We start from the raw sequence: 26,006 nt of genomic DNA on the forward strand, positions 1-26,006 counted from the left end.
ATGGTAAAAGTCGGTGCGATTTCACCAAATATTGTGAAAAATGCGAGCAATCGCATTACCACAACAAGAACAATCGTGATCATGTGGGTGGAGAAAAGTATTGCCATCGCTGCCAAGTTCCGAGGGAAAAAGACCACAAATGCGTAAGTCTATTAACCATTTGATTCCACTGGAGCTAAAATAGAAAGTTTGCTTTATTCAGACAATAATGGAGCAGAATGCTGGCTTGCGGGACACTATTCGGACACAGCAAGAACAAATCGAATGGTTCAGGACGGATGTGGCTGGAAGAGGTCATGCATGCTGTGTCTTCGGGCATACAATTCCGACGTTCTGCCCAAAACTTTCCGTAAGAAATATCAAAATTTTTTTAACAGTTTTTTGAACAAAACGTCAGAAATTTTCAGGTTGTGGCCATTCTTGTTGTTCTTGTTGGCACTTGGTTTGGGTGGAGATTTCATGAAACTTCAACCCTTTCAACATCCGCCAGTCTTTGGAGGTAGTGCTTCGTGAAAATTTTCTGAAAATATTTCAAAATATTATAGATTTCCCACCAAAGCTCCTGGAGACAATCCGGGGATTTCTTCGTTCCAGAACTCGTCGAGTAGAGGAGCTCCAGGCGGAAAGAGATGGTTGAACCACCATCACCCCCACGCCATGTCTATGAACTACCGAATGAGGACACTGACACCGAGAGTGAAGCCGAGTATCCGGAAGAAATGGATCAAGTGGATAATCCTCAAATTCCCGCGAAGGCGATGAAAGTGATGATGATGTGGTTCAAATTTGATCACTAAGTCACTCTATTGTTGTTGTTGTTGTTGTTAAATTTCAGACTCTATAAATTTTCAGTCGGATAAATTTTCAGTCAGAGTGTTGGTGTGTATGGGAGATTGTCAAGTTTCAGGTTATTCAGTTGTATACATTTCTCGGACTAGTCATATTCTGGTTCCCATCTTTGAATGTTTGCCCAAGTAGGGGAAGGGGGTCGACTGATTTGGAGTTTAGTCATCACCAAAAATGGAAGCACTGGGTCCTTTTTTGGCAGGGTTCAAGCTCTGATTATTTTTCATTCATTCATTCATTCATCTGAGAATTGAAAATGTCATCGCTTACAATTGTGAAGCCTACATCCCGCTACCACCCCTATTTTGGGCTCCAATACCGTTCGACGTTCACTGAGAACGTGTATTCACGGTCAGTATTGGCCAGCCCCGCTTCTTCTCCGCTACTGTATTCGAGACGTCGTGCCTCTCGACAAATGTCCGAATGGGATTTCGGTGGTATAAAGCTCAACCAAGGACAAGAGGAAGAATTCCAAATGCTGGTCAAGAAGACGTCGTCGGTTAGTTAATATTTTTGCCTAAGTTCTGGGGTTGATGTAACCTATTTTGCCTAAAGTCTGAGCTTGAGGTTAGAGTAATTTTGGTTAAGGTATCGGTTTGATGTAGCCCTATTTTGCCTAAAGTCTGGGGGTTGGAGTAGTCTAATTTTACCTAAGGTTTGGGGTTTATATGGAAATGAGAGATAGTTTGAGTCTATGGGTTAGGTTTGAAAATTGAAATTGTGTCTTTCAATCATCGTGACCCTAGGTTCTGGGTAATTTCTGCCTGTAGGTTGGAGGTGTACTCATTTTTGAATAAGTGTTTGGGTTGAAAATGTTTGGTTGTTAGCCGGCATGCCGTTAGCTAGCATAGGATATGTTATGAGTAGTTCGGAAGTGAGCTATAGAGGGAGGACCATGGTGTGACTTTTCCGGCTAGAGAGTGTGGTCTCATGAAGAGGGTGTTTTCGCAATCTAGAGGTGTCATAATAAAGAACTCGGAGGGGTTTTCATAAGACTCGATAGACGGTTGACTTTATGGCCCCAATGCAAATGAACCGACTCTGAGCCATAAGCTAGAGAAACATTATACAGTGCCAGCCAAAAAATTTATCATATTTTGCCTTTTTGAATTAAAAATGCCCAACTTTAAGAAGGTGTCACGGTATCACTAATTGTCCCACAAAGTAAATTATGTATGAACCATACAGAACAAAGATATAACTTTATTTTTGTAGTTGACAACTTTTTTGTGCGGACACTATCTAGAGAGTTATGATCATTTCAAGGGGACAGCTCAAAAATTGCCCTGTTTTGCACTGAAAAGAGTATATTTGAGAGAGGAATTACTTTGTCGATATGTAACACTGTAGGGAGTATTCGTACAAAAAAGTTGTCAACTATAAAAATGGAATTCTGCTTTTGATCTGTACGATCCATCAAAAATCTACAGGGTGTGACAATTAGTATTACCGTGACACACTCTCAAAGTTGGACATTCTCAACTGAAAAAGGCAAAATATGATAGATTTTCGGCAGGTACTGTATTTCAAGAAACACTAGATTGACAGGATTTTGCAAGAATACTGTGGCAGGAGAGCTCGAAAAACGTTTATCTAAAAGAATATACCACATTTGGAAATTTGGACACTGGGACGTGTTGAATGTAGAAATCGGAGGAAAATTCTCAGAATACATAAAGATTTATTAATGACTTTAGATTGATACGTGGAAAACATTTATGAAATTTTTCATACAATGAGATTGTCTTTCAAAAATTACCAGTTTTTTGGATCTTCTAGAATAATTGGATCCTTGCTATTTTCTTTTGCTGGCAATTGGTATGGATCGTCTTTAAAAGAATAGTCCAGAATTGTGTCCCATTTGACATCACCCGAGCTTATTCTGTTTTCTTCAAACTGGAGCATTCTTTTCACAAAATCCAGTTTGTCCCCTTAGAGATTTCTGGGGAATTCCAACTGGTCGCAGCTTTTGAGCATACCAGCAATTTCGGTGATCAGCTCCAATGCCAGGATTCCGAATGTCCAAATATCGGTGGCACGGGTGTATCCAGCACCCTTGAACATTTCCGGGGACATGGAAAAAGTGGTCGGCTCCGGTAGTCTACAAATAAATATTTTCCAATCAGATGGATGTATTTTGTCTAAAACTCACTGTTCCACCCATTTTCTGCTCAGTGACTCCCAATCGCACCAAAAAAGGAAGAATAGAATTTAGAATTTAAATAAAATCAGAAGAAAAAGGTGTTGCCGCCATTCCGTTAGGTGGCATAAGGGAAGTTATGAGTAGGGTTGAAAGTGAATGATGGAGGAAGGACCAAGGTGTGCCCTTTCCTACTAGAAAGTGTAATCTTATGAAGAGACGCAGACATCATTAAGCGGCTATATGACTGTGAAGTACGACACTATTGGCAGTTGCGCAACGCGTGCTTTTGCAATCTGGCGGTGTCATAAAAAAGAACTCGGAGGAGCTCTCATAAGACCCGTTGGTAGGAGACGGTTTCACTTTATGGCCTCATTGCGAACGAAATGGGCGGAGGGGTCATAATGAGATGGAAGATTAGTTTTTGTACAAGAATATATCTATTTATAGGAATAAATAGCTTAAAACCCGCTGAAAACCATAAAAAAAGATTCAAAATGAAGCGAAATACCCCAAAAGTTGTGATTTTCTGCCGTATTTCTAGAGTATTTTCAAACCGTCATATCTCAAAAAGAGACGGTGCTAGGAAAAAGTTGTCAACTACAAAAATATACAAAATATTATTCTAATAATTTTTGTAGTTGACGACTTTTTGATAGCACCGTCTCGTCTTGAGTTATATAGCGGCTAGAATCGTAGGGGGAGCCGCAAACTACGAGACACTCTAGCTTCTCTCCGTCTCTCTCCCTCACGCACTCTCCTGGGATCAACTTTAACCTACCGAATCTCTGTGTGTTTAGTAGCTATCAAAAAGTTGTCAACTTGTAAAATGTAGCAAATTTTACAAGGATAATTTTTGTAGTTGACAACTTTTTAATAGCCCCTCTAACGTTTGAGATATAAACTTTTAAAAAATTAACGTTTTTGGAAACAACTTTTTTGAGTAAATCATGCTTTCAAAACTAGCAATTTTTCAAAGATTGACACATTGAAAATTTGTATGATCATTTGGGTTCGACACGCTGATGATTTTTGGAGGAGAAAACTACACGATAACCAATTTTTTTATTCAAGTTTATCTAATCAGCTTCTATCTTCACATGAACGTACCTATTCAGATTTCTAATACTTGCGGGAAACTTATTTACAATTTTATTTGATACATCTGCACGTGAAAACTTCTAAACGAAATTTATACAAAGAAAAATGGTTTCAACATTTCTATCCGAGTTGCTCTGATGATCTGCCGCCGGGACTTCCAGAATTTCCAGTTCCCTGTAATAAACAGTTCATTTTCGGTGTTTAGTGTTAATAAAACATACTTATTTGCATTTTCCTCGGCTTGGATAGCCACAGGAGAGACCTGCAAAAAGATACATGGATACTTGTTTGAACATATGAAAAATCTGACCTGAGAGAAGAAGTTCTAGTTCTTGGGCGCAATTTATCTGGAACAGCATAACCAGAATAAATGCCAGAAGAAGAATTCCAGCGATTGAAACCAGTAATGTTTCAATTGTTTCTGCAATCATCTGTGATCCAAAACAATTTGCCATTGATATTATCTCAACTTACTTTTCAAATCAATTTCGAGGCGGGTCTTCGATGCTCAAAACTTGATTCATTTTTTAATGTAAACCAGTTTTTTTTGCTTAAATAACCACTTTTTAGTCACAAAAACATTTTCAGGGACTCACCTTACTCCAAGCAATCCAATTGAAACCAAAAATACGAGAATTCAATAAAAATCAATAATAGGGGGACCAAGCCATTCCGATAGGCAGTCGAAGCAATGGGGGATAAGAAATAATTTAAAAAAAATATGAAGACAATAATATTGATCGGCTATTCCACTATTCAATCAAAAAAGTATACTAAAGATAGAAGATGGAAAAAAGTGTCGACTCGATTCCCGATAAGAAGACAGAACGAATGTGACACCGATAACAAATTTCTTCCACAATATTCTTACGTGGTCAGTTGCCTTTCCCCAATCAGAAAACGCGTCAACCTCACCCCAGCCATGTCATGTTAGGTATCATTGGAATCAGCGAGATGAGATCTATCCATTGGTATCTTCAAAATTCCAGATTTCTTCCTGTGTGGTCTGAAAATCGCTCTAAAAGTGGAATAGAAACATGTGTTATCGCGAATTGGTTTCTGCTTCTCTTCATGCTAGAAACCGCGCCAACGACACCCCAGATATGTCATGTTTGGTGTCAATAGAATCAGCGAATCTTGAACTAAAATTTGATTACCATTGACATTTATTAGGAAACTTTTTGGAATCAAATAAGAAAGGGAAGAAAATCAAGTAAACCAAAAATTAAGGATTATTGAGACTTAGTCGAAGTTAGTGCAGTTTTTTCCTTGAAAAAACTATATCATTCAAAACACAGTCGATAAATTTCTAGATGTATTATAGTTTTCTCTAGCAGCCAACATAAATTTTGATGTCGGTATAGTAGTGGTAAGTGACTTGCTTCGAACCGCGGAAATCAACCAGTGTCGATAATGACGATTGAAATAAAGCATACTGATTGTACCCAAGAATGTGTGGAATGACATAAAAAGTAAAGAGATACAGGAGGATACTGTAAGTATTTCAAATGTTTTTTCTGTATTTTTGTTATGAAGTTTCTTACTTTGAGTATTCGGTATCGTGAACATCAGTGGAGCAATCACCACAAAAACAGGACCGTAAAATGCAAGAATTGGAACAGAGATCTGAAATTTTTTTGTCACTTTTTATTGAAAATTTGAGATCTCAGAAATGACATATTTAGACGTCCCTTAAACCCTAGAATTTGGTTTTAAATAATGAGACGTCCCAAAAAATGTTTCGACGTCTCTTGAATACTGAAAAAACCTAGAACTTGCTCTAACACCTGGAAATACTGATAACCTAAAAACAAAACGACGTCACAGCTTGCTCTGGCATTGCTCCTAGGCTCAGCACCCTGGAAATAGCAGGTTTAAAAAAAAAGATTCCCAGGAGCTTGCTTGAAACTTTGGAATAAAGTGTAAGCAAGCAAGAGACATCTAAACATTTCTGAGCACTTTTGGGACCACAAAGGATGTTTGAATGTGTTTCTTCGAGTTTTTAAAGAACATCTAAACTCGAATAGAGCCAAAAATTGAGATCGTCAGAATTCAGAATTCTCAGAACGAATGATGACAAGACTCTATACCTGATAACACAAACTTCGAATTAGTTGCATATGCATCATTCTAGTTTTTGTCGATAAATCGAATCTGTGTAGTGATCTACTCGGCATCCAGATCAATAGAATTACTGTAATCATTCCGAGACCCAACCGGAAGAAACAAGAGAACAAGAATATGACGTGGACCAGTTCGACTATAACACATACGAAATACACGTGTTCATCTATGACGAGATACTTGTACTCTGGATAGAGTCTTGCAAATTGTGCTCTGGCAACTTTTTGATCGGGTACCGCGGAATGAAAACTGATAATCATGATAGTAATAAGCACAACTTGATAGAGAGATATCAGAATAACGGAGGTGAGAGTGGTTAGTTTATAGGGGTGGGAATGAGGAAGTATAGCTTGATAACGAAGAAAAAATAGTAGTTCCACACTGCCAGCTGTAATAAAAACGGACACAAAGACCATTATCTACAAATAAAGATTTCCTTAACGTAAAAGATTATATTAACCATACTTGTCAACCGGGCCGAAACGGGCCGACACGGGCCGGCTCGTAACTCGCGTCAAAATGAATATTATGAGCTGAAAAATATACCAAAATGTAGATCTCGACGAGTTCTATCTCCGTGACCTACTACGGGCCGGATGGATATTTGTTAATGTGCCGCGGGCCGGGAAAAAGTGCCAAAAAACGCGAAAATGGCCAAAAAGGCCATTCTAGTCCGGCCCGCGGCATATTAACAAATAGTCATCTGGCCCGTTGTGGGTCACAGAGATAGAACTCGCCGAGATCTACATTTTGGTATATTTTTCAGCTCATAATATTGAGTTTGACGCGAGTTACGATCCGGCCCGTGTTGGCCCGTTTCGGGCATGGTTGACAAGTATGATATTAACGGCTCTATTCCAGTTTAGATGTCCTTTGAAAACTCGAACGTCCCTCAAAACATTTAAACGTCCCAAAAAACACTTAGACGTCCCAAAAAATATTCAGACGTCCCAAAAAAGTTTGAATGCCCCATAAAATGTTTAGAAGTTCCTTAAAATCTCAAAAATTGGGATCAAATAATTAGACGTCCCAAAAATACATTTAAACGTCCCAAAGTATTTAGACGTCCCTTCAACACTAAAAGTTACTGAAAGTGTTCAAGGGACGTTTAAATGTTTTTGGGACGTCTAAATATTCGCAACGATATTTTGGAATTTCAAGGGAGTCTAAACATTTTATGGGACATTCAAACTTTTTTGGGACGTCTTAGTGTTTTTGGGACGTCTAAATGTTTTTTGGGACGTCTAAATGTTTTTTGGGACGTCTAAATGTTTTTTGGGGCATCTAAATATTCACAACTATATTTTGGAACTTCAAGGAACGTCTAAACATTTTATGGGACATTCAAACTTTTTTGGGACGTCGAAATGTTTTTGGACGTTTTAGTGTTTTTTGGGACGTTCGAGTTTTTAAAGAACAGCAAATCTGGAATAGAGCCATATTAACTCACACACTGCGCCTCTGTACTCAATGAAATACCGAAAAATTGAAAAATTCTAGTAAAAATTCCATGAGGTCTTCCAATGGGAAATGGAGAATAGACAACAGGCAATGTGCCTATATTGATGAAAAAGTCGGTGGTCATGGAGCATATCTGAAAATCAAAATCTGTTTGTCCGGATGTCTTGCCTCCTATGACAAACCTGATAAGTCAGCAGGTGCCACCTCAATGACGCCAGCTGACTGTTCTGACAAAACAAAATTATAAGAACTCCAATTAAATTGATTGGTGTAGTGAGTATAGCTGTGAAATGCATACTGTAGAAATACCATGTTGGATCCACGACGATTCCCATGAAATTTTGGAACAGAATAGTAAAATAGTGAGTATACTGCGCAAAGTCACCAGCGAAACCAAAAAGTAGAAAAAGTGGAAATCATAAAGCAAAACGAGCGGAGAGATGTGTGAAAAAGTCACGTTTCTCCCACTAATGAGGTTGGAAAAGCAGAAAGCGTGAACTGAATTCTGAAGACGTTGATCAACACTTCTAGAGACTTGGAATATACTTTATAGACTGAAAAAAAACTATTACTAGCAGTATGACTACTCAGACTTTGATTATTCCTATTAATTGCTCACCAGCGAACAAACTCATTGCCATCTAGGAGCTAATTTACGTACTTCATCAGAAAACGCGTCAACGTCACCCCAGAAGGGAAAATTTATTTAAAACTCTTAAATTACAAAAAATGGGAACCAAGAAAACCGACAAAAACAATCATATTGAAAGTAGGAAGAGATACTGTGAACAAAAAAGGAAACAGAAAATAAATAATAAAACTGAATTTCAAAACACATTTGTTTGGAGTCATAAGAGAGTGATTACGGTAGTTGTATGCAGTAACTGAATTATTGGACGTGAAGTAAACGAAATCTGGAGTTCATCTATCAACTGTCCATTTTAGGCCAACACATCAAGTTCCACCTGCAAAAAATGAAATGTTTTCCGACATACCAAATACTTTCAAGTGAAAATTTACCTGTTACTACTGTTTTCTGAATCTGGGTTCCTTCTTTTTGTACATCCATACACTAATTATTAGGACGACAATTGCAACGAAAGCTTTTGGTATACTTTCGAGGCTCCAAGCGGAGTGCCGACTTGACCGGTTCGAGGTATTGAAGGCAGTCTTCCAGTCCTCCGAGATACACTTTGTATATGTGGAAGTGTGGCAACATTCTTTGGAATACTTCGTGAAAATTCAACTTTTTCAGAAGCTCCACCAGCGTTCTGTTTTCACATTGGTTGGCGTCCAAGCTGATCACAAAGAACTTGACTTCCGTCCGATTCCTCGACGTCGTTCCAACCGAGAGTAGAGTGAAGAGCTCGCCTGGTGCGTTGAGTGAGTTTGCCAAAAAGTTCATAAACACCGTTCTGGTGTTGATGAACCCCATGATCTGGTACTCTGTCGGGTGAGATGTGGGGTAGCGATTCCTTGGCAGTGACGGTGAAGTTTGTCTGAACTCCTCGAAAGTGGAGCAAGTGCATCTGCACAACCACTTTCCAGTGTTCCGTTTTCCAGCAACCATGAAGACTCCGATGCTCGATGTTGGAGTTCTCCGGAGTGAACTTCATGTGACATACGACTTCTCTGAAAACATACAACTTGTAATCTACAGAATTTACAGTATCTACAGTATCTACAGTATCTACAGTATCTACAGTATCTACAGTATCTACAGTATCTACAGTATCTACAGTATCTACAGTATCTACAGTACCTACAGTGATTCTAGTCCACCTCAAAGGGTGATCGTAATTTGAGCTTATAGAATGCACATTTCAAAATATAGCTCCATTTTTTAATGACCCAAATGAGATGACCCGTCAAAAATGTACTCTATTTTATGAGTAATTTTTATGAGATGGACTATATGAGGGGCTACCCAGCTGTCGCCCAAAACGCACTTTACTCACTGCATTCGAATTTCACCACAGATTTTGGAGTGAGAAATCGGATTTTTTAACGTAAAAATCGCAAAATTTCAATAGAATTTCGAAAATTATCGTAAAATTCGGCCCATTTCAAGCAATATCCTATATAATATCATTAACACCAATATAAACTCTACTTTTAGTTATTACAAACCCCATCTACAGTAACCCTAGGATAGAATTTCGATCACTTTTCTCTGCTTTTCATCACACTATGGTGCCCCCTTTAAATAACACACAACCTAATAGAAAGCCCTTTTTGTCCGAAAAATCACGAAAATTAACGAAAATTGACCAAAAATATTGCAAATCCGTTCAAAAAGGTTGAAAATACTCAAAAATCTCAATTTTTAGGCTTACAAACGAGTTTTTGAGCCCAAAACCGTAGAAAACCACCTAAAACCACCCATGGCCCACCTTTGGCCTAGAAATCCAATTGTCACCGAAAACTAGTCCCCGAACCCGATTTTGGCGATTTTCTAGCATTTCTAAATTTTTTTCAAACTCGGAAAAGAAAACGGTTGTCATACTGTATCTGTGATCTTATCTGTGATTTTTTACTGACTTGCTAAGTTCGGTTTTCAGTCAATTTCTGAAGGTGCTATTAGAAAAAACTCACATCCAAGCATCCAATTAACTCCAAAATTGCTTAAAAAAACCATTAATTCTATAAAAATAGAAATATGTTTTGCCGATCAGCCATACCAGAAAGGCGATCGAAAAGAAAAAGAGGAATGAGGGACGTATATCGGAGAATGGCTTCATGTCCGATAGATGGTGAGACGCAGACATATTGGTACATATCTCTCATCCAACAATACTATTTCACTGGTAATAAATATGCAAAAGGAAAATAAAAAAATGGTACGGGAAGAGAACAAGCAGAACAGACATCTGTCGACGGAACGGCCAGCATTTTCCGATTTTCAGACGATTTTCACACCACACAGAAAAAAATCTGGAATTTTGAAGATACCAATGGAAGTAGTAGGGTAGCATAATTTTCACGGCAACTTCAAAAAAAATTTCAAATTTTTTTCAAATTAATTTCAAATTTTTTCAAATTTTCTCCGGCCAAGTTTTTTTCAAATTAATTTCAAATTTTCTCCCGCCAAATTTTTCCAACACCTCCACGCGATGAGTCATCTCTCGCCTCACTAAAATGAAGACTGAGCAATCTGAAATTTTGCAAAAAAATCTGAAATGAATCTGGAATTGAACCTGGAAGTGTATGTGTAGAGAAAAAGAAAAAATCCAAAACACTAAAGGTGATGACAAAATGTATATTGGAAAATGGAATTATATAATCAATTTAAAAATCTTCTGGAATTAATTTCTTTTTTATTTCAATTTAAAATAAACTTTTTTCTCATAACATTTAACAATAAGCTTAAATTTTTTCAGGACTTTGCGGAGGCCGAACTGGATACAAAAATTTTAGGAGAGGGCGTTTATTCCAATACGCTGCGAAGGGCTTCAATGGTCCTCCCAATTCTTTCGCGACACTTCCTTTGATCCCCCATCTCATGGATTACATCCTCCAAGATGTGTACCTGCTTGCCGATTTCCCAGTTTCTTTCTCCCGTGGCCAGACCCAGTTTGATGTTGGTGGCTTCAAGTATGTCGACAAGGGTGACATCCCATATCCAGTCCACCACCTCCATCATCTCCCAACGAATTTCCGCCACTTTATGGATTTGAGTAGGAGTTGATGAAATTAATGAATTACTGAGTTAAAAGAGTACGAAACACAAACACGGTTTCTCGTAATAATTATTTATTACGGCACACAAAAACAAGCAAAAGACAATATAAATGGTCAAAACGACCCAAGGGTGAGGAAAACAAAATAAAACTACTGAGATAACGACACCGACCGGTGTCGTTCAGCGCTCAGACTCAAGGAAAAACTAACTGAAATTCCTCGCTTCGCGCCCGAGATGACGTGCACCGCTAGTGCGCCAGCACGCAAAGCGCGCCATAGAATAGTTGACGTGTTCGGAGTGCAATAAGCTGGATTAATCGAGATGTAATACTTCTTTTCAGAGGAAAAAGAAAAGAGAATTATTTAAAACCGGTACAAAACCGGACATCTCCGGAACTTTCAAATCCATCCATACATCATTATTCTCAGAAAGTGGCACTTGCGGATGACTCGTCATACTGACACGGAACAGAGAAATTACATGGATACATATGAATTGGATAAGGATGATAAAGTGGCAAAATACTAGAAAACCAGATGAAAGCATGAATGCATTCTTACATGCTAATGGATAAGATGAGCAAGACTGCTAAATATAGACACCTAATAGGGGAACCTAGAACGTAAGAAATAATAACCTAAACTTAGAAGGGTGGGGAGTATAAGGCAAACACAAAACTGTGTGCATCGAGAAACAACTTTTTAGCATGCAAAACAAGATTACAGATTAGGTGATGCGGATAGACAATGTGACAATGATATGTGATGGGGTGGAGTGGCAAGAAAGATAAATAATTATGCACTTAGCACAACACGTGATTACAATCCAGGATAAATTTCAACAATGTATCAAGGCGAATTAGAAAACGAACATGGAGCATATGAAATAGAAGTGGATGACAAGGATTCCAGCAGCTTTCACTTCTTCTGTGGAGTGGTGCTCTTTCCGTGATGTCTGGATGGGTATGGGTGATACGACTTGTGCACTCCTCCTCGACTTTGACCATGTCCCCGACTTCCTCCTCCTCTGACGAATCCTTCCTTCTTCCATTCGTGATTCCGATGTGTTGATGGTTGAGAAGGTCCAGGCTTGGTGATTGCTTCCTCACTGACTTGCCGGTTGCCAGTGGCTATACGATCTTCCTTCTCATCAGACACCATAAACTGTGGCCACTGGTGTTCGTGCCCCTCCAACAATGCTCTGACAATCCTCCAATACTTCGTAGCACTGACTATTTCCGACACCAAGTACAGTGGTCGATTCAGCTCCTCTGTGCATATTTCATCTGGGGAAACCACGACTAGCTCGCCGTGATCCCTCATTACTCTTCCAAAAAGAGATGTGAACATCGCCATGTGGCTATGATCGAATCTGGTCATGTGCTCCGGGATCAAGTATACCACAGCACTGGAAGGGACTGCATTCACAATTGCTCTCCAAGCATCCTGGTCTTCATCCTTGATAGAAATCGGCACCACGACGGCTACTATTCCCGTGTCATGGCGCAACATTTGACTGTACGTATCCTCTGTCACACTCGCCAAATCCTTCAACATTGTCATCTTTGAAGCTTGAACTGGCACGTTGTCAACAGTCACACCTGGTGCACAGATCACTTGAATTGTTTTGGTGCTTCCAAAACTGAATCCCAGGTGTTTGCGCACGAGGTCACGACGACATTGTAGATATGCCGCTTCCCATCCATTGATTTCACTCGCGAAGAGTGGTAATGTTGGGCAAGTGGCCAATGCACTGAATGTGCGTTCATCAGGCACAGTTGACAGTCCTTCAATTGCGGATTGGGACAGCAACAACAGCTCCCTGATTTGATCCTTCTCCTTGAGATTTGGATCCAGCTTTATCAGTTCCATCATTCGTTGCAACTGTGTCGGTGAAGTTGTACGGGCTGAGGGCGCTTCTCGAGGCGACCAAGTGCAGGGACTTGGGCATTTGCAACAGAAGAGATCCCTGAAATAAGTAAAGTTCGTTGGGCTATCTATTGCATTAACATTTTGTAACTTTTGCGCGCGTTTCTTTGCTCTCCCTTTCACAGTTTCTATTGGCACATCTTCCATTTCTATTGGAATGACCCGTAAATGTTCAAATGGAATCACCATCTCTTCTCCTTTCTTACCCAGTATTGGGACAACTGTAGCTGAAGTTTCTGAACACTGAATTACCCTGCACGGTCCCTTCCACTTATTTACAAGTTTCGGACACCTGGCACCTAACTTTTCAGACGGAATTTCCACAAGCACCCGACTGCCTAGTACAGGATATCTCCCATGTTCCGTCTTATGCTTCTGATCAAACAGATACTTGTATTTTTCTTGCTCCTGCAGAGCCCGCTCTTTTGCGAGAGCATGAGCTTTCACCAATTCTGCAGTCATGAGATGTTTGTACTCATCCACATTAACATAACTCATGCCAACGGCATCCTCTCCGGCCAAATCAAGTGGGCCCTTAGGATCCCTCCCAGACATCAGAAATATCGGCGATTCTCCCGTCGTAGAATGTGCAATGTTGTTATATGCATACACCGCGAATGCAACTTGATCGTCCCATTCTACTGGTAACGCGGCCTTTTTAGTCATTATATGCATTAGGGTCTTGTTGAATCTCTCAACTGCCCCATTTGCCCGACTATTGTATCCTTTCGTCATGACATGTTCAATCTTCAACAACTTTGTAAGCTGTTTAAAGTATTCATTATCGAACTCCTTTCCCATGTCTGTGAGCAGTTTGTTTGGGATTCTTCCCTCCCCCATAGCCCATCTATCTACAAAAGCTTTCACCACCGTTTCTCCTTTCTTATCCGGAATAGGTATTGCACTAGCGTATTTTGTAAATAAGTCAATAATCGATAGAATGTACCTGTTTCCTTGTGTGGACAAGCCTACATCAATGAGATCACACGCAACAATCTCCAACGGAGCAGACGTTTCATATAACGCATTCTCTGTAAGACTCGAGCATGGTCACTGTAGGTAGGGGCGTAGGGCGGCTAAGTTAGCTACAGCTTTGAAACTTTCAAAGAACGTTTATGAGGACATGTGCAACGCATGTGCACAATATTGGGTCGCAGCTCCGAGTTACTGTAGTACGGTAGGTGCTCATAGGTCGAAAAATGAACTTTTTGAAAATTGATCGGGAAAAGCTGAAATTTTTAGCATATATTGAATACAAATAGAATATTCATTTCGCAAAGTTTCAAAATTTTTGAAACTTTTTCAACCGAGTTATGGTCAAAAAACACACTTTTTTGACCGATTTTTTAAGAAAATCCAAAATTAGGATACTTAATCGGAATTTCCCCATTTCAAATCTGTTATTTTCTTATTTATTATAATTTTATCTTTTGATCAAAAAAAAATTCATCAAAAAAAACCTCGTCTAAAGAGTTGAACTCTAATCTAGAAAAAACCAAAAAAATTTTTTTTAGAGATTTTTGAAATTTTGTTTTAGAAATGCATAGTCCTTGTAATTTGCAACATTTTTTGTATTAACACTTATGTCTTAACTCTTCATCATCAAATAGAAATCTTGAATTTAGTGGAAATCTTCAATTGAGCGGCGTGTGACTTCCAGCTGTCGCGTAAGAGTGGCATACACAAAATAAATGTTTTTATTTGAGTAATTTTATGATTGGGTTTTGTTTGACAATAATCTGCTTACTGTAGAAAAAAATTCGGTACGTTTTTCATTCACACAGTTGTGCATAAGTTCAAGTAATATCTCACATGAGAATCTCTTGCGTTGGGAACCGCAGATCTTGATATTTTTTTTGTAAAAGACATAACTTGGTCTTACTAAAAAACTCCTAAAGTAGTAGCAGCGTTCTCCCAAGTTTTGCTAAAAAAATCGAATTTTTGTTTTTTTGGAAAAATTTTTAGTCGACTCACTTTGGCTCTTCATAACTTCTGTCATTTTTAATATTTTTAGAAGATTTTTTTTCGCAAATGATTGGTAAAGACATATTCTTTATTTTTGCTCATTAAATTGTAGAGCTACTACTTTGTCGGAATGAGATAATTCAGAAACTACTTTTATTTTAGAAAAACGTTCTCAAGAGACCGAGTCCATTTGATCATTTCACGGATGATGCAAGATCACACACTCAAATGTAGATCATACCAAAAAAAATGAGATTTACTTCGAATTTTAGTCTTCTTTACAGGTTATTTAAGTACGACTATCCTACAACCAACTTTTTCTGAATTTTTCATTTTTGGGTCACGTGATGGTAAAAGTAACACAGTGACCTGATTTCCATTTCAATTCAAAACACTTTTTAATAATGACATCTTTTCCTAAAAAATGACCCAAATCTGAGTTTTGGAAAAAAACAGATGGTCGAACGATTCTTCTGTTGAGTAGAGTATATCAAGGATAGTCATACTTAAATAACCTGTAAAGGAGTCTAAAATTCGAAGTAAATCTCATTTTTTTGGTTTGATCTACATTTGAGTGTGTGATCTTGCATCATCCGTCAAATGATCAAATGGACTCGGTCTCTTGAGAACGTTTCACCACTTTCTCTATATCTACCCTCATTTTTGGCCAATAGAATCTTTTCCTCAACTGTCTCATGATTTTCTCAGTTCCGAAATGTCCAGCTACTGTTCCAGAGTGTGCTTCTTTGACTAACGCCAATCTTGCTTTCTCCGGTACAACATGTCTGTTGTATTCGTCGTCTTCGATGTTTCTGAGAGAATTTCCCACAAGAGCATAATTTTCCACTGGCACCTCGCCTTTCAGTCCTGGAATCTTCACCTTTTCTTTCATGCAACCACTCTCTAAGAATTGAATGATATCACACCACCCTTCTTCACCTTTCAGCATTTCCAGCCACTTTTCCATATTCAACCCTTCACTCTCCTTACTCTCACTCTTTTCTTTGATCTCCCCAATGATATTTGTGAGTTCTGCAGTCTCGGATTCTTCAGCTTCCACTGAAGGACAACCACCTCTACTAAGAGCATCAGCGACCACATTAGCTTTCCCGGCAATATAGACTATTTTTACATTGAACTGCATGATTTCAATAGACCATCTCATCAATCTATCTGACAATGGTGATCCTTTCAACAGCGAGATCAGCGGTTTGTGATCAGTGTATACAATGACCGACGTACCATAAGTGATTGTCTTGAATTTTCTCAACGCCGACATCATTGCCAACGCTTCGAGATCAGTAACATGGTATCTTTTCTCAGCTGGGCTTAAAGCTTTTGATGCGAAAGCAATCGGAAGTTGAAGACCGTCTTCCCCTTCCTGCGCCAGAACAGCTCCTACCCCTTTCTTACTAGCATCACAATAAATTCTAAAAGGTCTCGACCCATCAACTGCTTTTTCAATGTCAGGTTGCATAAGCACTGGTGCTGTACAGATCAACCGTATCAGCTCCTGAAATGCTTTTTCGTGTTCAGGCTGCCACGTCCATGCAGTTTTGACGGATGTTAATGGAGTCAAATCCGCTGCCACTTGTGCATAATTGAGCATGAATTTTCTATAATAACTAGTTAGTCCCAGAAAAGAGCGCATTTGTTCCGCATTTTCTGGTCTCGCGAAATTTTTCATCTTGTTGACCTTGGTTTCTTCGGTTTTCACACCTTCTGGGGTGATCCGATGTCCCAAGTATTCAACCTCTTTCTGCGCAATATGACACTTGCTTGCTCTCAACTTCATTCCACTTTTCTCTAACCGACTTAAGATTTCTTTGATATGGTGGACATGTTGTTCCATGTTCTCACTAGCAATCAATAAATCATCGACATACACGAAAGCACTTTTCCCGAGCAAATCTCCCACAACCGCTTCCATGGTTGCCTGAAACACCGCCGGCGACGTTACTAACCCGAATGGTAGCACATTGTATTCAAACAACTCACTCCCAATTGCGAACGCTGTTATCTCTTTACTCTTTTCCTCCAACGGAATCTGCCAATACCCCGCTAACAGATCAAGTGTGGTGAAAATCTTTTTCCCAGACAACGACTGAAGAGTTGCTTCGATGTGAGGCAGTGGATGAGCATTATTTTTCACCACTTTGTTCACTTTTCGGTAATCCACACACATTCTCACAGAACCATCTTTCTTTTTCACGATGACTACCGGACTTGACCACGGTGACTTACTCACCCTGATAACCCCTTGTAGTAACATTTTCTGCAGAATGTTTCTGATTTCCGGCCGAATGGCAAGCGGAATTGGTCTCGGCTTTTGCCGAATTGGTTCTGCTCCATCTAACAATTCAATCTCACACGTTGCAGCATTAGTACGCCCCAACTCGCTGTCTTCAATCGCGAAAATGTTTTGAAAACTCCGAATGACATTCCAGACTTCTGTCTCATTTTCACAGCCTCCTTCTTGTCTTTTCAGATGTTCACACACCATTTTCCATCTTTTGTCATCAGAATCACCCTTCCCGATACTGCACATGCCCTTCTCCTCCTTATGGAACTCTGGTCCCTCAAGGTACTCCTTCAAGAAATCCAAACTTTCTCCTTTCTCTTGTACTACTTCAAAGCCATCTACTTCCCCTACAGCAATCCTCTGTCCTTTTCTCAACAATACTGGCTTATCACTGAAATTAGAGATGGTCACACATGCTCTTCCATTCACTTCCACCTCACATATCGACGGAGCGATACACTCATGCATTGAAGTGATCAAGCAGTGATTTTTCCCTTCTAGAACAATCCCCTCAACTTCCACTTGCACCACTCTTGATGCACTCGGAGCTAGTCTAATGTCTTTACACATGGTGATTGCACGGGGTTGCTCTTCGATGCGAACTTCAACTCCCAATTTGTCAAACTGATCCATGCCGAGAATAATATTATCTCTGTCTATATCAGCAATATAATACTTGATGAGTCTTGTTCTTGTTAGCATTGAAGTTTCAACCTCCACAGAGAACAACAGTTTTAGCGGCTGATTATTAGCTGTGAATACCTGCAACAACTCCCCGGTTCGGCCCCCAAGTTAAAAGAGTACGAAACACAAACATGGTTTCTCGTAATAATTATTTATTACGGCACACAAAAACAAGCAAAAGACAATATAAATGGTCAAAACGACCCAAGGGTGAGGAAAACAAAATAAAACTACTGAGATAACGACACCGACCGGTGTCGTTCAGCGCTCAGACTCAAGGAAAAACTAACTGAAATTCCTCGCTTCGCGCCCGAGATGACGTGCACCGCTAGTGCGCCAGCACGCAAAGCGCGCCATAGAATAGTTGACGTGTTCGGAGTGCAATAAGCTGGATTAATCGAGATGTAATACTTCTTTTCAGAGGAAAAAGAAAAGAGAATTATTTAAAACCGGTACAAAACCGGACAACTGGATCAAAAAATCTTGGTGTGATGTCTGGGTGACGTGGACAGGGAGGACCTCAAAAATATTTCTTATCCACAAAATCATTATTTTCAGAACTTACTGTAGCTCCCCTTCAAGGACGGAGTTGATAGTGGTTGAATGTTTTCTTTGTCACACTCATTACCGAGTAACAGGGGGTTTTTAGCCTAATCCTGTGAAATTCCGAGCCTTCTTGAGTTGTTTCTAGAGTTCCGAAAGATTCGTCATGATGCTGATCCGTTTCTAGCCGCCATGTCGCCGTACTCATCGAGTTGTTGTTTGACAACCTCACTATTTGGAGTGTGAACTCACTTTACTGGACAGTTCTGGTACGTTAAGTATCCACACATCATAAATCCACAGGAATAAGATCTGGAGAATAGAAGGCGGAGAATAAAGAGAGGGAGAGGGGAATTAGTATTCAATAAAAATCAGGGAGAAGGGAGGACCAGCCATACAGTAGGCAGTCTGGGAAGGCATAATGAGATGGGAGAGTGTCTATGTCTTACGTCAAGTCGGGAACGTATCTGCGTACTCTGCGTATTGGCCTCTGGCAAGAGCGCGCACTAATTTTTGGGTCATAGGCCTTGGAGTTTTCCCAGGACCCAAGACACCCTGCCTATGACCCTAAAAAGTGGTGCGCGCTCTTCCCAGGAGCCAAGACGTTTTACACATCCGATTGACCCAGAATAACAAAAATGTAAAGATGAGAACCTTCTAGATGTGCACCTGTAATAAATAATTATATGATTGTTATGATTTACAACAGCCACTGTGATGGCGGCATCCATTGTATGCTTAGAGAAAATACAAAATCAAGATCTGATGATAAACGCCAGGGCGTCCTGGGTCATGGGAAAACTATCGGAGGCCTATAACCTCAAAAAGTGGTGCGCGCTCTTCCCAGAAGGCAATACGCAGAGGACGCAGATATATGTATTCACTCGACGTAAGCCACAGAGATCTCTCATCTCATTCTTCCTCTCAGACTGCCTACTGTATGGCTGGTCTTCCCTTCTCCCTGATTCTTTTAGAATTATTGTTTCTCCTTCCCTTCCATATTCCTGTTTATTATTAAGGTAAGCCACGATCCGGTTTTAGATTTAACATAAAACATTTGTAGTTTTTGAACAGTTACGCCTTAAAAAGAGTTTAGAGTCAAGTCACCTGGCCTAATCACCTAAAATAAGTTTTGTTTCAGAGACACTCGGAATTAATGTATATTAATGGTTAATTGGCCCCAGCGACGTCTTTGTCCCCGCCCCAATGGTCCCTAATTTGGCCGCTGTACAACTGCGGCGGCGCCTTTTTTCAAGGTCCACAGGACCTGGCTTCGCCACCCTGAAGACCGCATGGTCTTCAGGCCACCCTGAAGACCGCATTGGTGGGGAACCCAGGTTCCCTGAACCCGGTTGAGTGCGTGAGCATCTTCCCATAGATGCTCCCCCTCTCCGCACCCACCACACCACCACCATCATCACATCAATCTAAACCGCTATCAACACATTAACAGAAGTAAGTTGATAGAAAAAAGATAGAGATAAAAGTAGTTTTTTTTTCAGACTCATCCAAATCACAATCTGATTCGCCTTAGACTTCAGAGTCCTCATCCTCTACCCAAACAATTGGATTCAATACATCAGTTTTCCACTGCTCATTCCTTTTCTTTCTTTTGTTTTTCGATGTTTTTTTTCCTTTTTGTATTTTCAATAAATTTTGGATTTGAAAAAACTGTGCTTCTTTCTTTATACAGGTACAAAAAAATCGAAAGCGGAAAAAAGTTGAAAAAAATTTTGAAATTTTTTTTTTGAAATTTTTTTTCAAAATTCAAAAATTTGAAAAAAATGTTCATCCGAGATCGAACCCACCCTCTCTCTCCTCTCACCCTCCTTCCACCCTTCCACCCTCCGCGCAACACCTGACGCACCACATCTTCACCCTCCCCTTCCAGGAGGGGAGGGTGAAATTAAGCCCACCTACTACTAATGGATAGGCGTCCTCTCGCTGATTTTATTGACACCAAACATAACATGTCTGGGGTGACGTTGACGCGGTTTCTTGTATATTCGCTGACGAGATTCGTAATATATGAATCATTTACGAGGCCTTTTGTGCAAACCGAAATAAAAAAGTTGTTGCGACAGCGGAACAAGCACCTGTTGACAGAAAGACATGTCTGGGGTGTCGTTGACGCGTTGTTTTTTGCAGTTTGTTCCTAATAACACATATTAACCCCACTTTTAAAACGGAAACTGGATGAAGAACATTTCAGTATTAGATCTATCCATTTAAAATAGATGTACACTTATTCTCCATCGTCTCATTACACTTAACACAAACCACCTGCTCACTTATCTCGATGGAAAATCATTTTTACGACCTATCCCAATAGACCAACAGGAGGATGCCGCGGTTTGAAGTAAACATGTTGACCGGCTAAAATCAAAAAACTTGCGTAAACATTTTTTTAGAAGAGATATCGACTAACGGTAGTGCGCATCAGATTCAGTGTGTTTAAATGTGTATGTCTGTCAATTTTCAGAAAAATTGATAACAAATTAGCATGGAAAATCACGAAAATAAATCGATCAGAACAGCTTGAAAAAACAAATTTTGCTCAGAATTCAAATATTTACGAAAAACGCGACAACGACACCCCAGCTATGTCATATTTGGTATCCTTGGAATCAGCAAATTTAGATCTATTGACTCGTGTTTCTAAATATTCAGATTTATTTTTGTGCTATCTGAAAATCGCTCTGAAAGTGGAAAAAACATGTTAGGAAATGTGATTTCTCAGAGATTCTGTTGTCAAATGACTTGAATTTTTGCAGGAATCTTACATTCATCGTGCTTGTTTTGATGCATTTTATAGTTTGTAAATAACTATTCTAGAAAAAAAGTTATGGCAGGAGCCCTGTTTTGGCCTTTACCACTTCCATCGAAATTGAATTGCGTTTCATACTTTAACAAATATCTGTACTGTATTTACATTTTCTTTTTTTTGTGGAAAAATGACCATCGCCAAAGCCGTCTAAACTCGAAATACCTCCCGAAAGTATCCAAAGCGCAGATCACTCCAGGAAAACCGCGCCAACGTCGCCCCAGACTTGTCATGTTTGGTGTTTTTAGAATCAGCAGGATCAGATCTATCCATCGGTATCTTTAAAACCTCAGATTTCTTGCTGTGTTGTCTGAAAATCTCCTTGTTTGCAAATTCTCACCGTCCACCAATTCCTCTTCCGCGCCCTCCACTCGCGCCTTCCTCTCAGAGTCTTCATAAAGATTGCATGACTTCATAGAGATTACTCGGCTATGAGAGACGCCAGTGAAAAACAAATCTGCGTCTAAAGAGACACAATCTCTAAGCATCAAGGTCACACCATGGTCGTCCCTCCATCGTTCGCTTTCAACATACTCATAAGTTCTCCTATGTCACCTAACGGAATGGCGGCAACCACTTTCGTCTTATGATTTTATTTAAATTCTAACTTTTATTTTTTCCTTTTTTGGGGATTGCTGGACAGTATCGGTAAGTAATTCGATCTTACTACAAAATTTATCTGAATAAGGACATTTTTTGAAGCAAATAAGCCGTTTAGGTGAATAGAAAGTTTTTACCTGATATATAAGAACACACATTAAATTTTATTGAAATTAACTTTTTCATTTTTAGACAAGCACCGACTCCTCGCTTCTCCGTCAGCGAGTCATGGACTTGGTCCTCCTTGAGTGAGTAAATTTTTTCTTTTAAGTAAGTCATAAAAATCATAATTACAGCCCACGCATCCGCCTCCGACTCGTCTGCCGCAACTTGCGTCTGGTGACGTTTCGCCAGCTCACCCGGAGGTAAGAAAGCACAATGATTTGTCAATGAAAACAACAATTCCATTCAGAACCAACAAATCGTCGAACTCCGGACGATTCTGGCTCGGGTCAGAGAGATCAACGAGGTGTACCATCTGCCGGTCCGCACAGTCTACTTATTGGTATGTCGAATTATTTTATAATTTCAAATGACCAAATATTTTCAGTTAGACGCACTGCTGAGACTGCGGGACTACACTGAGCCGAGCGTCGATGAGGAGGAGCCCAGCAAATACCATTCTCGGACGCGTTTTTAATTTTATGTATTTTGTTTTATCTCAATATTTGTATTTATTCAATAATGCCATAAAGGCTTTAAATAAATGACTAGTGATTTCAAATGTTTTTTCAAACTTCGCAGGCTGTGTTTCATAGAGATAGAAAAAAAACCGTCTAGCAACGCCCAAAACCCTGAAAAACGCAGATCACTTCAAAAAACCGCGTCAACGCCGCGCCAGACTTGTCATATTTGGTATCATTGGAATCAGCAGGATCAGATCTATCCATTTGTATCTTTAAAATTCTAGATTTCTCTCTGGGCGGTCTGAAAATCGTTTGCAAATTCTCACCGCCCGCCAACTACATTTCTCTTCCTCGTCCACCCGCGCCTTCCTCTCAAAGGAAACATGACTTCAAAGAAAGTCCTCCGTTTTGAGAGACGACAGAGAAAGTGCCTGCGTCTAAATAGACACACGCTCTAGTCATGAAGGTCACCATGGTCGTTTCTCCATCGTTCACTTTCAACCCTACTCATAACTTCCCTCATGTCACCTAACGGAATGGCGGCGACCCCCTTCTTCTTATGATTTGAACTTCCACCAAAATGCATCTAAATAATAAGAAAACTTCTATCAAAATTGTCAATGTTTAAAAACGGGAAAGTTGCTCGTGGCTTCTGTTTATCCTCACAATTAGATTACGCAGCGAGAAAATGAATAAATAAAATTTTAACTGAAGTTTTCGTTAAAAGAAATGGGAGAGGTTCAGACGCAAGCGAAACATGTCGGAGTCAGTCAGTGTAGTACTACTCAAAAAGAACTACCGTACCCCCACGAATCTCAGTCTTCTCAGTTCGAGACTGTTTTCCCGAATTTTGGCAGGGTCACATATGCTCTCAATTTTCGATATTTTAATTAGCTATTTTCAGCGAGGAAACCGTCGACTACTAAGAGCTCAAGTTGCTCAACTGCTTGATGAAAACACCTTACGAAATGAACATTTGAAAACTTGGAGGATACTTTTGGATGAATTCTCCTCAAGAGCTATGTGATCTCTTCTCAATATAGACGACATCAAAGCAAATGGAAGAGCAAATGTAATTGGAAGAGATATAATTCAATTGCAACAATGCGCAAATGTGTTCTTTACACACGTCAACAAGGACAGGAGAATCGGGAATGAATGAGTGCTATAAAAAGATGAAAGCCGTAACGAGTGATGGAAAATATCTATTCACCATTTCAAACTCAGTGGAAGTCATAGAAGATTCCGACCTTGTTGACTGCGATAAGATATTTGAGTTTGTTTGGCCGGACAAGTCCGGAAATTTAATGAATGGCCATACTCGAATAATTATGGAAATATAACTTATTTCAATGGCATTCCGGAATTTGAAAAAGCGAAATCAAAAAAAAGGTGACATCTATGCAGCACAAAGAGGATCATACTTCCCTGCCATGCTGGCTGTACAATATGATGGAAATACTCAAGCTCTGCAGTTTAACCAATTCACAATGGAACTACATTCTTCAAAAAAAGAAGGAAACCCGGTGATTGCTTTAACCGGAGGTTATAAGGAGCTTATTACCACTCATTTGCGAGAATTGTGAGACAGAATTATGAAAAAAATGGATAATTTGGCTGAATTCGACGATTGGATGACTGTTTTATATTGTCTTGTAGCCGTTGCGTTTTCTGGTGCTCTGATTTCCCTAGTCATCGTCTACGTAATGTACTGCCCCACTTGCTCCAACAAGCAGTTTCGTATCAACAATATCAATACTGCGCATCCGAACGAAAACGATGAAGATCAGGAAGATGTCGATAACAACAGTAACGATAAGGACGAATACGACGAAAAAAAAGTGTTCCATTTTACATTTATTCCGTGAATGCAAGTTACTTCATCATACACCTCATTTCGTGCCTCTTCCTTTTACCCACTACCGCTCTTACAATTTCCAGTTCGTTTATGTACTTATTATTTTATGCATTCATTCTTTTATGTAATCATTCAATGTAATCATAACTGACTAATCTTTCAATAAACGGTAACCCTTAAATTGTGTTCTGCTATGACACGTATATAAAAACCACCACCTAGACCCCACCAGAGGTCTAGGTCCCGGTATACACAACCTGGAAGACGACAAAGTAATTTCTCCCTCAAATCGACCCATTTCAGTGCAAAATAGAGTGATGTTTGATCTGTCCCCTTAAAATGACCATAACTCTCTAGGAAGTACATGCACAAAACGTTGTCAACTACAAAAATGGAGTTCTACTTTTGATCTGTACGATCCATAAAAAACTTCTAGATGGGACAATCAGTATTACCATGACACACTCTCAAAGTTGGACCTTTACAACTGAAAGACCAAAACTTAATATACTTTTGAGCGGTACTGTAGGTTTGAACTACAAAATTTTATTCTGAGACTAAAAAAACTTGTTCAAGAGTTGGCAAAATTTGTAATAAAGAATCAGGTTTGTGAATACCGTAAGAGTTGTAATAGAAGCGTCTTTTTAATTAAGGCGCATTCTTGATGCCCCTTACAAGGAACTGTGTAACACTCTGCAGTTGGAAGCTTTCGACGCAGTTGTCATGGCGTACGAATGTCTCGGAATGGTTGGAACACTTGATATCCGTTACATCAAGAAGATATTCTTAAATGGATCAATAAATGATTTGATGGCAGAGAAGAAATGGTCCAAGGAGCAATTTTTGCAGTGTTGGCTAGTCTGAATATCAAGAATGTGAATGATATCGATGGTCTCTTCGAACAGCCATCTAGGAAGACAAATTTCATCGTCTTTCTTAGTGAGATCATTCTTTGAATTCCACGGACAACTGCTTCAATAACTCTCATTCGAAGCATCGAGGCGTTTGTACGAATTGTGCTAAACACAAACTTCGATTCGATTGAAAATCCTTTGTGGCAACGAGCTATGGTCACTCTCATGTATCGAGCGTCGTGGACTACCATCTGCCGGTCCGCACCGTCCACATTTTGGTATGTCAGATTATTTTATAACTTCAAGTGACCAAATATTTTCAGTTAGACGCTCTGCAGGAGTTCAACGAGCCGAACCGCCAAAATGATCTCAAAAACGTGCCAAACGGTGAGTCCGTTCAAATGAATAAATGAATATAATTACATATTTTTTTAGAAAATCGTTCAAAACGTTTTTTGGATTAGTTTC

At 39.5% G+C, this 26,006-nt stretch overlaps 5 protein-coding genes across 5 annotated transcripts; 2 read left to right on the plus strand and 3 right to left on the minus strand.

Annotated features, from left to right (window-relative positions):
• On the plus strand, nt 1–797 carry GCK72_015469 (uncharacterized protein; the record flags this gene model as incomplete). The annotated part of the gene is made up of 4 exons (XM_053730891.1): nt 1–143; nt 274–349; nt 408–499; nt 620–797. The coding sequence occupies 4 exons, from the start codon at nt 1–3 to the stop codon at nt 795–797; spliced, it is 489 nt and encodes a 162-aa protein (XP_053585663.1).
• Nucleotides 798–2,601: 1,804 nt separating this feature from the next.
• On the minus strand, nt 2,602–2,922 carry GCK72_015470 (uncharacterized protein; the record flags this gene model as incomplete). The annotated part of the gene is made up of 2 exons (XM_053730892.1): nt 2,602–2,777; nt 2,826–2,922. The coding sequence occupies 2 exons, from the start codon at nt 2,920–2,922 to the stop codon at nt 2,602–2,604; spliced, it is 273 nt and encodes a 90-aa protein (XP_053585664.1).
• Nucleotides 2,923–4,167: 1,245 nt separating this feature from the next.
• GCK72_015471 (uncharacterized protein) lies at nt 4,168–9,242 on the minus strand (the record flags this gene model as incomplete). Its single annotated transcript, XM_053730893.1, has 6 exons — nt 4,168–4,261; nt 4,309–4,349; nt 5,477–5,580; nt 5,632–5,713; nt 6,178–6,460; nt 8,788–9,242. The coding sequence occupies 6 exons, from the start codon at nt 9,240–9,242 to the stop codon at nt 4,168–4,170; spliced, it is 1,059 nt and encodes a 352-aa protein (XP_053585665.1).
• Nucleotides 8,113–11,360, plus strand: GCK72_015472 (uncharacterized protein; the record flags this gene model as incomplete). The annotated part of the gene is made up of 4 exons (XM_053730894.1): nt 8,113–8,147; nt 8,928–9,055; nt 9,236–9,439; nt 11,053–11,360. The coding sequence occupies 4 exons, from the start codon at nt 8,113–8,115 to the stop codon at nt 11,358–11,360; spliced, it is 675 nt and encodes a 224-aa protein (XP_053585666.1).
• Nucleotides 11,361–12,271: 911 nt separating this feature from the next.
• On the minus strand, nt 12,272–14,083 carry GCK72_015473 (uncharacterized protein; the record flags this gene model as incomplete). Its single annotated transcript, XM_003091926.2, has 1 exon — nt 12,272–14,083. One exon carries the CDS (start codon nt 14,081–14,083, stop codon nt 12,272–12,274), a length of 1,812 nt encoding a protein of 603 aa, XP_003091974.2.
• Nucleotides 14,084–26,006: the final 11,923 nt, after the last annotated feature.

The sequence above is a fragment of the Caenorhabditis remanei genome, chromosome IV (assembly GCF_010183535.1).
Source record: "Caenorhabditis remanei strain PX506 chromosome IV, whole genome shotgun sequence".
NCBI lineage: Eukaryota > Metazoa > Nematoda > Chromadorea > Rhabditida > Rhabditidae > Caenorhabditis > Caenorhabditis remanei.